A 13,352-nucleotide genomic window follows, 5' to 3' on the forward strand; every position below is an offset into this window, starting at 1 on the left:
TTGTGTGTTGGTTATGTACGTTTTGTGTGACAGAGAGAAAACAGAGATAAAATCGATTCTGATAAGCTTGAAGGTAAAGGTAGCTGCCTTGCATTAACGGGGTCACCAAAGCATTGAAAGCCCTGCAATAAAGCAATGTGCCATGGTGTTATTCCTGCTTGCACTCAGACTTACTGGTGACTTATTTCTGGCAACTTCCTTTAATATGCAGGAACCCAAATGTAAAGATGGGGGTGAATACTTTGACAGCAGAATGGACAACTTCAGCACAGACATGCTGGCACCATCACAGCAGCCTACTTTGTTGTGGTCACCCAGCTCCAGTCACATCCTGTCCCAGAGAAGTGAGTCCACCAATGCGGTCAGCAGTGATGCCCTGAGGCAGAACATTTATGAAAACTTCATGCGGGAGCTGGAGATGAGCAGGACGAACCTGGAGAACACTGAGACCTCATCAGAAACGGAGGACTCCAGCAGCGAGTCCCTCAGCTCCTTGGAGCAACTGGATCTGTTGTACGAGAAGGAGCAAGGAGTGGTGCGCAAAGCAGGGTGGCTGTTCTTCAAACCATTGGTGACCCTGCAGAAAGAGAAGAAGCTGGAGCTGGTCACACGACGAAAATGGAAGCAGTACTGGGTAACACTCAAAGGTAAACTGCCGTGTTTCCCCTCTGGCTTGGCAGCACCAATTATTTCCATTGTGTCTGCACAGCTTTTCCCACGTGATGGTTCCTATTAGCAATTCCTGTAACTTAACATAGTCTACTCTCACACTTGAAGTGAAGCATGTGTCAAACCAGCCCACTAAATCAAGGTAGTGCTTATGTATTTAGTACTGCATTTCTTACCATAGCAGGAATTGTTTCACCTGACTTCCCAGTTCTTGTATTTAAACATAACTGGGGTTTTAGAAGATGCTTTGGGATGTTTGGAGGTCAAAGACTGAATTGAACCAAAACTGGTAAAAATAAAGAAGTTACATCTCTGTATCAGAGGAAGTCAAAATTTACGGATTAAAAGGTCCCTGATGTCTGATTCTCTGGCTCAGGCACAATGTTTCCTTGGATCTACTATAAAGTCTACTTTAAGTTGAGGTAATTTAAGGTAAAAACAGTTGGCTTGTTGCCAGGTGGCAAGGTAACAGAGGTCAATGCCTGCATGCTGAGGCATTTGCATGGAGAAACATTTACATTTAGGGTAGAAGCAGTAGCAGCAGTAGGGGAGAAAGACTGCAGTGCCCAAAGCTCAGCAAGGAATGCTTGCTTCTGTGGCTGCAGCAACTTCCAGGGGTCTTCTGTTTCCCTTCCTTCTGCAGATGGTCTTTCCCGCAGCCTGCTTATTGCTGAGCACTTTTGCCTTTCAGAATGCTTGCCCTTCCCATCTCCCCCCTCTTCTCTTGCTGTGGGAAGGCAATCCACTTACGATAGGCTGCTGCCTGTGGGCTGCTGTGTGATTACTGTGTTTAGCCCTGCACTAGCAGCATGTGTTGATAGCTCAGAGTAATGGAGCAGGTAGGTGTGCTGCAAGAAGCATATGGGTGTCGGGAAGTGTGAGAAGGAAAATAACATCTATTGTGCGGAGGAAAAGGAATTTACTGTGCGAGTTCATAGGCTTATTTTTTCTTTCCTTTTTTTTTTGAATTGTATCTGAAGGATTTGCCTTTCAGTAGATGTAGTGCTAAGTTAATGAGTAAGGAAATGATCAAACTTAATAATTTCCTAGTATATCTTGGACTGGAGGAGAGAAAATAACAACTTTCCCTCAGGTTGCCCTTTTCAAAATTCTGCATGGGTGTAGACCAAAGAAAAATGAACATCAAATAGCAAGTGTGGAGAGTGTTACCCTTGATAGTACTGATTTGAAGGAAGCAAACTTGCAAGAATGTAGCAATTCTGCCTTATAATTCAGAGACCTGTTATCAAAGGATCAAAATGTAGGCAGTCTTAACAGTTTAAATTACTTATACTGATCATCAGGTAGCATGATTCATGCTTACAAGCAGTATATACAAAGGGAAAAACAATATCTGAATGCCACCCTTTTATTGTATGTTTGTGTTAAGGAGTGCAAATATGAGTTTTATCTACCTCCTCTAAAATTCTAGCAGTTTCTTAACAAATCTGTCAATGCAGAGACTGTAACACATTATACTAGTTGTCTGTACATTTTTAGGGTAATGAAGTGCTCTGGGAAGGAAGTCAGGTGCTTTGTGTTTGGTTCTTTGCTATGCATTTGGCTTACTGGTTACCTTGAATAAGTCACTTCCCTTCTTGCTACCTGCATTTACCTAGCCATAACAAGGAAATAATGAAATTATTTGGAAAAAGCTTTATTAATTTCTAACATTATAACTATTCAATATAATGCTTTCTTCTTAAGATGAGTGATATGGCTGCCACTCATGATGCAGAATCTCCTCCACTTTGCTAACAGTTTTAAATACACATTTCTCATTTCCTTGATCTCATACCTTTATTGTCCTGTAGAGAGTTCTGGTGCCAAAATAAACTTGCCTGTCTGGATATCAAGGCGTAGTTCTGTTTTCGTAATATGCTGCATCAAGATCAAGTCTCTTGCTTTAGTTTTCCCTTATGCAGGACTTTGAGTAAATCTGTATTTAATTTGTTCTTGAAATTTAAGTAGACAAGATATTTTAAAATATGACTTAAAATAGCTGCATATGCAAATGGAGAACAGCGTGTTTCTTTGCACTCTGGTGAATGTGTTAAATTATAAATATGCAGAAGGCTTATAACCATTTGTTATATGCCAGACTTCAAAGTAGATGTGTCCAGAGACCTTTGCTTCACTTTCAGGGCCATCATGACCTGTGCTTGAATAATAACATGAGGCTCTCTCTTTCCCATCTGTCTTGTCTAATTAATTTATTTTAATGAGGGAAATTGCTTTCCAACTGCACTTCCCCTTCAGTTCACATTTTGATGAAAATACTTGAACTATAATCAGTCCCATTGGGTCTGTTAGAATTCATGAAACCAGCTAATGCTTCACCCCAAGATATATCTTAACGCACATGCATGCTTTTCAACTATTATTTACTTGTTTGGTTTTGTACATGTAAACTTCCACAATAAAAGGCAACATATCTTTAGTTACCTTTCTGATAATTCATAGGGGAAATGTGGAAGTTTTAAATAGAATTAATTTACACTTTCCTAAAATACAAAAGTAGAAGTGGTTGTACAGTGTTGATGCTGAAGAGTGCAAGTGGAAACTTTGGTTTGTTGATTTTGTTTGTCTTGTAATGGTGAAAGTACTAAAGAAGTGGTATGTCTGATACGCAGTGTAACAAACCATATCCTTCTTTTCCTACTGCAGAGATGTCCAGCTATCTCTATTGTAAAGGAGAGAAAGTGTGAGTGGGTAAGGGGAAAGGACAGGACCAACTCTATAAGATTTGCTCTCATCCTGAATATTCTGCTAGATGCTCTGAGCAGCAGTAGGAAAAGATGCACTTAAGTAGTGCACAGGAATTGCTATTAATTGAATGCCTTCCTTTTAAAACCTTTCAGTTGTCAACTGATTTGCTCAGTAACCTGTGATTTCCTTTTCTCCTGTAACTGGTTTACATTCAGTAGCACTGGAGAATGTGATGAGGTTCAACTCATTGACTTTTTATTATCATTTACTCTGTATTTGGTCTGTGAGAGAGTGGACTCTATCTCGTAATTTCTCAAAACAGATGTGCCCCACAAACCCTAGCAGGCAAATCATTTTCCTAAATCAGGCAGAAGGACCCCCAAAATCAAGAATTTTGGTTCTGATTTCAGATCTAACTTTAGAGTAACCTCTACCTCAAAATTACATGAATTTGGATGATGTGTTTGGGATGTTTAGTACATAAGTGTACTAATGTTAGAGAAATGTTAAAACGGAGTTCGATGTCTGTTTTAGCTATTTTAAATGCATGTATAAAGGAAACATTTCTATTTTGCAGGTTTTGCAACATTCCTTTTATACAAACTACCCACGTACCTAGGTAGATATGCCTAAGTTTTGGTTCTGCCTTGTGTTGCATTGTCTCTTTGATTTGAAGGAAAAACAACAAGAAAAAGCAGACCAGAGAGATAACAATGGTGTAGCCCTAACAAACTTAATCCTTATACTGGCTGAGTTTCAAGTTCTCCACTGAATATGTATAGGGGCTACAACAGTAATATATTCATGGATTTCTGGTCCCTAGGGGACCATTGTGGTCATTTAGTCTGAGTCAATACATAATGTGGCTGTAAGTTTTTAAATTAATTCCTGACTGAATTGAAGCATATCTTTTAGAAAAGGCTTTCCTTGCTGGAAAATCCACGAACAGCCTCAGAGTTTTCTAACTGCTTAGATAATTTTCAAATTTGTTTATAGTATCTCTTTTTATTTCTTCCAGGTTAAACATCCAGCCATAGTCTAGTGTTAATTAGTTTCTCAATTATAAAAAACAAACAGTATCAACTCCTTTATTATTAATCTTTATGTTTCACAGGAGTGAGAGTGAGGTGCATTTACTTCTGTTCTCTAGATACACAAATGGGTTAAGAAATTCTTCAGAAACCCAAGATAGTTTTAAACAAGATTATTTTAGTAACATACCTCAGACTGTGGCTGCCTGGGCAGGTAAATCGGTACATCTCAGAGGACAGTGGGATGTAATGCACAGCAGCAAAGAATGGCTGGCAAGGAAGAGAGGAGCAGCAGGCAGCTTTTATACCAGCTTCACTGCCAAAGGCAATGTAATCATACTTCTGGGTACTGGGACCAAGGCTGCTCTTCTGGCCTCCAGAAATAATTTCTCTCTGCATTCATGATTGTCAAAAATGAAATTTGTTTTCTGGATGTACATCTCACATCTTACATATTACTCTACCAGTGAGAATGAACATGATCAGAATCAATCCTTTTAAGCTGTTTTAAATTATCCAGATAATGTTCATGGTCTAAGTTGACAGTTTTCAGGTAGATTGAAGGAAGTCCAATTTAAATTTGAGACATTTATTCACTTTGCATGTTTTTGGAAGACAAATGTTTCTGCAAATCTTTTGTCTGCAACTACAAAGGTTATTGAGAAAGAGCTGATTTTTTTAAATAATAACTGAACGCAGGAGCTGATTGAACTAAGCAGGAATTTTTCTACAGGCTTAAATATTTTAATAGGCTGAGTTTACTGAGCTATCCTGTTCTTTTTGTTTGTTTGTTTTTTAAGTCCTGCATATTCGGTGCATCTCTATTGGACATCAGTTCTAAATTTACATTGGCAAATTCAATATTAACTTTTCCTATGTCCCAGTTTTGAGGATCCCACTCATTTTTTCTAGCTCAAAAGAGGGGAACTAATATTCTCTGTCATTGGGAATTTTAATTCACAGAAACATTAATCTAAGAGAACTTGAATGAGAGATCCAGACTTTGATTTTCTCTTCACATTTCTTGTCCCTTTGAATTCCAAAGGTTGTACTCTGCTGTTCTATGAGACCTATGGAAGGAATTCAATGGAGCAGAATAGTTTGCCTCGATACGCTCTGTTTGCTGAAGACAGTATAGTCCAGTCTGTTCCAGAACATCCCAAGAAAGAAAATGTGTTCTGTCTCAGCAATTCTTTTGGAGATGTCTACCTATTTCAGGTAATAGAATGCATACATAACTTTCTAATTATTTCCATTATAGGTTGTGTCTGTGAGTATGCACTTACATGTGTGATTATGTATACGTACATATACAGTCTCATGTCTGTGACTTAAAAATAATACTATAGTTACATTATTACAGTATACTGTTATAGTATTGATGTATGTGTATGATACTACTTCAGGTGTACAGTATTACACCAGTTGACTCAGTCAGTTACAGTTCAGAAATAAAGAGAACATAGATCACAAACATACAAGACAATTCTTGTTGATTATTAAAAGCTTCCAGAATATCAAGTGTCTTAGCAAATGTTTTCATATCTATCTGCATTGTGCCTTTACAGAATGAGGGACACAATTCTGACTCTGCTGGCCTCAGAAAATGTCTCAGTTGAGTAAAGCATTCAAAAGGAAGGTTAAAAGTAGTTCTTGCCTGCTTGACTGCAGTACTGGAAATATTAATAAAGAACAGTATTATGTGGAACTGCCTGCATAAAAACATGTTGATTCACAGGCGCACTTGTAAACATTTCTGGAGACACTTTGTGCAGATGTATTCTCTTAACCTTGCTATGCTGTGCTACACTAATTTGGCATTTTTAAAGTAAGCAACTCCTCTCCTGCAACATTACTTTTAAAATCATCCCTGTTGCTATGTTACCTCTGCAAGAAGAGATTTATTTTTGAAATCTATTGACTTTCACCTTATTTAATTGGAGGGCTAAAGAATGCAAGTCACATCTTGCCCACGGCTCACGGGCTCTGCTGTGCTCCCCAGAGCCCTCAGACCTGGAAGGTCTAAGAAGCAGAAGCTGGAGTTTGGGTACAAATCATGACAGTGTGGAAAAAGCTCCTTTGTTTGTGTAGTTTTAAAACCTTACTTCAGAAGTTTTGAGAAAAAAAATGCTTCAGGTCTCAGGGAAACCATGAAACAATTAATGTCCTAAAGTTGCAGATTCATTTTGATTTTCTTTTTCCTGGTCATAATTTTGCACTGTTGGTTTGTTCCACAGGCAACAAGTCAGACAGATCTGGAAAACTGGGTTACTGCAATACATTCAGCCTGTGCTTCCCTCTTTGCAAAGAAGCTTGGGAAGGAGGACACAGTTCGGCTACTGAAAAATCAGACCAAGAGTCTTTTCCAGAAGATTGATATGGACAGCAAGATGAAAAAGATGGCAGAGTTGCAGCTCTCAATTGTTAGTGATCCAAAAAACAGGAAGGCGATAGAGAATCAGGTACTGGAAATAGTGCAGTTTGTTTCTGCTACAAGGTATTATTGCGGGAGAACATTTGTCGTAGTTTTTTGCTTTGGTCTCTGACTGTTAATGCTTTGTAGGCCTGAAAGCAACTGTTGTGGAGATAGTTGGCAAGATATGGTAGTCGTAATTATTGCCAAGTTTCTACAGCAATCCAGAGCAGCTCAGGAAGTAGACCAGCACTTAAAACTGATGATCAGACTGGTCTGTTTTATGAGCACAAAGCTACTTCTTTTCTCTTCTGGAAAAATGTAATTAATTTTCACTGCTTTGTTTTATGATACACTTAGATGCTAATAATATCTAGCTATTATATAGCATGCCACAGGATCTACAGTATGTTCTGTGAATAATTTAATTTATTATTGAACTGCAGGAAAGATTTTAGAGTAGGTACATAGCAATATATTTCTGCACCTTAAGATGTGATATAATGTATGCTCTATCCAAATAAAATTGTAAGAAGGTCTAAGGCAGACAAAACCATATGCTTCAGCTGAAATTTAGCCATTACTAAAAGTCCAGGATCCTCTAGGCTTCTTAAAAATCCACATAGGAGTTCAAAGGAGAACTAGAAGTCAAGACCAGCATTTATCTTGAATGGAAAAGCACTTCCATGAGTACCACTGACAGCCTCTGGAGCATTATTCCCTTTCAAAGAAAAGGGGAACTGTTTGTCACTAGCAGCACTTTTTGTAACACTTTCTGGTTTTGTGCTAGGAATTTTTTGTATTAGTATAAGCTCAGACCCATCAGTGTTTAGGTTGGGAGATCTAGTGTCCTGCAGCCAAGATTTTTACACTTGGCAGAACAGCTAGTATGTTTGCATCCACACTTGCATCTAGGTTACTTTTGTTTTATTGCAGCAAGAATTGGTCTGAATCATCGGTTGCTTCTTCCTGCAAATAATTTCTGAATGCCTAATGTGTAGTTTTGATCATATTTTCTTATGATGGTGGTAGAAATGACTGAATCTTAGCTATAGCAGCAGCTTAATGCTGAAGAAACTTCACCACTATGGTTTATTTCTAAAAAGAAAACTGGAGTATCTCTCCATCCTCCTGCTGAAATTTTGTTTTCATAGTCATATTCATAGTTTCAATACCAAGTGTGCAACTTGGTATTTCAGCTAAGCCATGCTTAAAACAAATAGTCATAGCAGACTGATGAATAGCTAGAGCTGTTCTTCAGGTAAAATAGTCGCATTTTTGTCTTTGCAGTCATGCATAAACATAAAGCCTTTCTCTACTCTTAGCTTTCAGCAAACAAACCAGGAATCACACCAGTGCCACCTAATGGAATTACATCTTGAGATGTTGACATATTGCCCATACCAACAGCTGTGTAGGCAACAACTGGCAAATGATGATGTGTCTCTCAGTGTCTTGGTAAAGGGTTCACTGCTCACAGCCCTTTGTGGTGATGTTCATAAGCTTTTGGAGTGCTCAGATTACATACTTCCCACGTCACTTTATTTCATGGTCCAGAGCCTATTGGGGTGACTGGAGGATGAGCAAGGCATCCTTTTATTGCTGTAGGTTTTGAGACATAGAAAAATATATAGATTTCTAGAGATTCTCTAGTGCTTAATATGGCCTTATCATGTGTGACACGCTGAAGAAAAATCTTTTCTTACACTCACTGATTCACTAGATACTGATGCTAGTTTATTTAGAGTCAGGTGAACTTTGCTAATGATGGTCTCTTCATTCCTGCTAATTAGGTATTCTGTCCTTGAACTGCCATTGTTTTCCAGTTCTGATCCTGGAAGGAGTTGGCTGCATTCTGCTATAACTAAAATCCATCACTGGGGTTGCAGAAGATTTATTTCTGCTAATCTTCTGTCTATTAATTTCTCAAAATGTTGACTGAGGGCAAACTAGTGAGACAAAGAGTGAAATGGATCATCTGCAAACATCCACTAGTTAACAAACAATAAATTCACAGTGAACCTTTTCTTCAGTCTGAAACCTTTTGATCTCTATAAAATTTCTCCTTACAGCTGCTTTAAGTTTTGTCAGCAAGATCACTTCGGAGAAAAGTCAGTAGATAACTGGGTTTCCTGATCTTTTGATTTAATGTCTCAGTAATGGGTTTCTGGGGGGAAAAAAAAAACAAAAAACAACAACAAAAAAACCAACAAACCAAAACCCTAAAAATCTTTAATATATTTAGTAAGTAAGCATTCTTAATATACTTATTATGCTAGCAATTCTGAAAAAGCATTGTTCATTAGTGAAAAGTTTGCATATATGTAGCTTAATTGTTTTGAACTGGAATTGTTTAGTTATCTTTTGTCCACTTTTAGACACAAGCCACTTTTATACAGGAGGAATATAAATACTTGGACTTGTATTCTCTATGTTTGGTGGTGGTTTCAATCATGTAGGAGTTGACTGAAGTATATCATACATGTCCTGTTCCAGATAACTTTACCAGTGATAGGTTTTGGGAAGTCAAAGAAAATACTGCAATTGACTCCAGAGGGATCACTGTATTGTTTTTTTGTTGTTATTTGGTTGGTTGTTTTTTTTTTTGTTTTGTTAATGAAAAAAGATGAGATACATTTATTTTCACTGGAGAGTTATCTTAGAAATGATGATTTCTAAATCTTTTGTCTTTGTCCTTTTTTTTCCTTAGAAGAATAACCACTCAACTTCAACTTCCATCCCCCCCCCATTTATACTGATTTAAAATGAATGCTTCTTTCTACTAAAGACTTAATAAAACATAAGGCTTTACAAGCACACATCATCATCTTTTGTTTCACAGATACCATTACCTGAAAGGCAATTACAATAAGGAAATCTGGACTTCTAAAACTGCTATGTGTACTTAAATGTACATATAGGTTTATTTTTAGTGTGCAGCAAGTGAACTGGAAAAGTTCTTCTGATGCTTCTTTTTATATTTGATGGATTTGCAGGCTAGAGTTTGATAAAGCTAGTGCTACATGGAAGTGCAAACAAAAAGTTAGAATGAGAAGGTTGATTTTCTAGATAAATGACTATTTTAGAAACTTGATCTATCAAACTGGCCAAGAAATGTCTTCAGACCTGCAGCTTAGATCAGGGATTCCCTCTGTCTGGGTTTACCAGTCCAAAAATAATAATAATGGACTTACTAGCAGTATAAGAGAAAATAGCAGCCCTTGATATAGCTATCAGTACAGTGGGGCAATTTAGAAGAGATTGAAGAGAGCAGTATGTGTACAGCAACTATTCCCATTAGGCCTCTGGTCATATGTCTGAAAATAAGTGTGCACATACTATCTACGGCCATGTGTGTTTATATTAATATATGCAATAAATATGCCGTTTGGTGGTGCTGGTTTGTTTCCCCAGGGTGTAAGATAATAAGACAAAAAATAGCAAGTTCAAAAATCTCAGAGCACTGATCATGATTTCAAAGCCCATGGAGTCTATCTTTAAAAAATATTAACTTTCCTAGAAGCTTAACATTGGAGGGGTATGCACAGCATTTGCTGTGAAAACGGGGCCTTGTCTAACTGCCACTGAAGTTAGTGAAAGGGATTCATGGCATTTAGTTGGAGGTCTTTTAACAAAATATTGCATGTTAATTTAAAATTGGAGCTGCCTTTGCCTGTAGAAATGTTTTTAATGGAATGGAAAATTAGCCTCACTGTGAGGGCACTGCAGCTCTGGGTGTATTTCTTTGTGTACTTTGTACATAAGTCTTTTCTATTGTCTCATTTTAGTACCGTAATGTGAATAAGGGTTGCTTGAAAGCACTCTGGACTTTTCAAATTGTAATATATTTGCATAATAATGTTTTATTTTCCAAGTTATTCGGGGTTTTCTGTTCTGATTCATATTTTCTGTGTGCATTAGACTTATTTATCAGATAGGTTATGAGCAGAGGTTTTATTTTCAAGCATTGAAATGATGAGGCATTAATGAGAAGAACAGATGCATGCTTGAAGATGAAAGTTTTCATATGCACCCTGCAACCACAAGTGGTTTTTCTGTTACCATATAGAGCAAAATAAGGGGATCAGTAAGGTGATATTCTGTTTTCTCTGAATCGTCATTAAATAAATTAGTACCTTTCCTCATTTCCCTTTGGTGACCTTTTGCCTTTCACCTCATAACTTCATTACAGTTTGTCTAAAATGTACCTGACTATTTATCTTTTCTCTCACTAATATGTACGGGGAGACAACTTGTGTACTTTTAAGAATTTTACTCTTCAGACTCCCTTCAGAAGACCAAATTGCATGTCTTCATTTTTCTATGAAGCATCTTATGATATATTGTCCAAAACTAGGTGAAAACTCACAGTAATAATCCTGAAATAGATTATTTCCAGGGAACTTTACTAACACTTGCCAGTTTCTCCGCATGAAAATTCTAATTTATTTGTAATATCCAGTGATTTTTCTTTCTTCTACATTCTTCCAAATGAAAGAAAAATGTTATCTAAATTTGGTATAACAGATCTTCAATTTAGATGGTCTTTGATCTGGCTAGAGTAGAGCTCTACTTTCTGAGTGATTTGGTTTGGTTTCTTTTTCAGGTATTACTCTTCAGTGTGGTATGACCCTCCTCTACAATATTAGTAAAATACTTTTCTTTTGGTAGTCACTAAGGAGTGAAGAGAATAAGCAGCCTGAGAAGTAAAGGAAATTTATCTCCACTCTCTTCGCTGCTGTAATTACTGTTTTGCAGATGGGTGAAATTCCATCTTTGTTTTGGAAAGATTTAATATGAAATAATGGATAAACTATTAGCAAATGTAGCATTGCATAGCAGTGGTTGTAGGATGAAGCTGTTGCAGAGGTGTGTGCAGGAAGGCCTATCTTGCTGTTTTGTGGGGAGGGGCAGCTGGATTCAATGACTTTCTGAATTTCATCCCTGGCTATAGATATGTATGTACATATGTTGCTCTGAAAGACTGTATTTACAAAAGCTTATAAAGAGACCAACTCACAAAAGTGCACAGAAAATGGACAGAGATATATATGTAGGTTACCCTGCATGTAATGCCTCCTATTTATTTCCATGGAAGCTACTATAGATACAAAGAACACAGTAGCACTACTTGATAGAGCACATTCTCAGCTACAAAACAATATTTTTCAGCATAGTCACCACTGTTAGATGTGCATTTTCACCAGTGGTGACCCAAATCCTGCATGTTGCGTTTGTAAATATCTGTTCCGGCAGAGGTGACCCACTGTTGTCACTGCTGAAATGCACTGCCCACTGCCTCACTGCGCTCACATCCACTGTTTGGTCTCTGTCAACATTCAGCAATCATTGATGAATGTCAATGGGTGCAGAGTTTTTACATGGAGGAATTCAATGACACACCTTTGCTTCAATCTGTACTTCCATGTCAGATGCCATTTTGTCAGACTGCCCCTCTGCTGCTCTTTAGGAAGAAATGACAATAAAAGTCTTTTTCCTGTCCCAAGATACTGAGTGACTCATTTATCCAGATGGGTGCAATATGAATTGTGTCTGTGAACTGGGGACTGGGATGCTAAGAGTTTGGTGTTATTTGTAATGTGGTTAAAAAGCTGATCATATAAAACAGCAACAGAAGTTTCTTTTACATTCAGAGTTCCTTACGTCAGCTTGCAGAGATGTTTCAATCTAGGCAGAAGATGTTGTATAGGGGAAAATTCTGAATTTCTTATTGCTGTAGATAGTTGTGTCATAAGGAGCTGATGTTTCTGTATGGTGTAAGAACTATTACTAAATCAGATCCATTTTAAAGACCTACTCACTGAGAGAACACCTTCCTCTTTGTGAATCTTTACTTTTGCGTTACCTTAAATAAGTGCAATTAATTAGGTGAACTTCAGGAGGCTTCGTCCTTCCCTCCTTCCTCTTGTTACTTCCTTCTTGTTACTTGTTCTTACTCTGAGTTGGTATGTTGTCATTTCTGGCACTGCTTTCAGCTAATTCTACGCTGGTTTTGATTTTATTACATTGAGCTCTCTTATTTTGTAGCAAATGTGTATTTGAAAAAGAAACTATTTTTCTTCTCACCTCCAAAGGATGCTGTTAGCACTGTATTTATGATAGGACGGCAGAGGAGCCAGGGCCTGTCTCTAAGTTCCTCTACCAGCATAGCCTTTGCTGGTCCTTGTCTTTCATAGACAGCAGCCCTGAGGCATGCTCGGGTGGGGGTTCTATTAGGTATATCACCTACAGGGATGGCTGCATAGCAGATAAGACTTGTCCTTCCCTGTTAACTTTTTGTAATCTCCAAAGCAGTACTCACTGGTTCCACATCCCACATTCTGGAAACCCCTGTTCTGTGTGATCTGCTCTGAATGTATTTACTTCCTGGCTTTCCCAAGCTCCCAGTTCAGAGTTTACCTAGAACCAACCTAGCAGTGATACTGAACATGTAGAGATTACTTTCTAGCACCTTTCTTCAACTTATCTGTTTGCATAATTTATAATGTAATGAATTTACAACTGTCTCT

General features: G+C 37.7%; 1 protein-coding gene across 3 annotated transcripts in view; it reads left to right on the forward strand.

Annotated features, from left to right (window-relative positions):
- The window catches only part of TIAM2 (TIAM Rac1 associated GEF 2), a 167,887-nt gene that overhangs the window by 88,975 nt on the left and 65,560 nt on the right, over positions 1–13,352 (forward strand). For all 3 annotated transcript variants that reach the window (XM_019612929.2, XM_031552469.1, XM_019612928.2), the window contains 3 exons: positions 212–647; positions 5,455–5,627; positions 6,647–6,871. In XM_019612929.2, coding sequence (XP_019468474.1) covers positions 212–647; positions 5,455–5,627; positions 6,647–6,871 — 834 coding nt within the window. The remainder of the gene's footprint in view (positions 1–211; positions 648–5,454; positions 5,628–6,646; positions 6,872–13,352) is intronic.

Source organism: Meleagris gallopavo, chromosome 2 (genome assembly GCF_000146605.3).
Source record: "Meleagris gallopavo isolate NT-WF06-2002-E0010 breed Aviagen turkey brand Nicholas breeding stock chromosome 2, Turkey_5.1, whole genome shotgun sequence".
Taxonomy (NCBI): domain Eukaryota; kingdom Metazoa; phylum Chordata; class Aves; order Galliformes; family Phasianidae; genus Meleagris; species Meleagris gallopavo.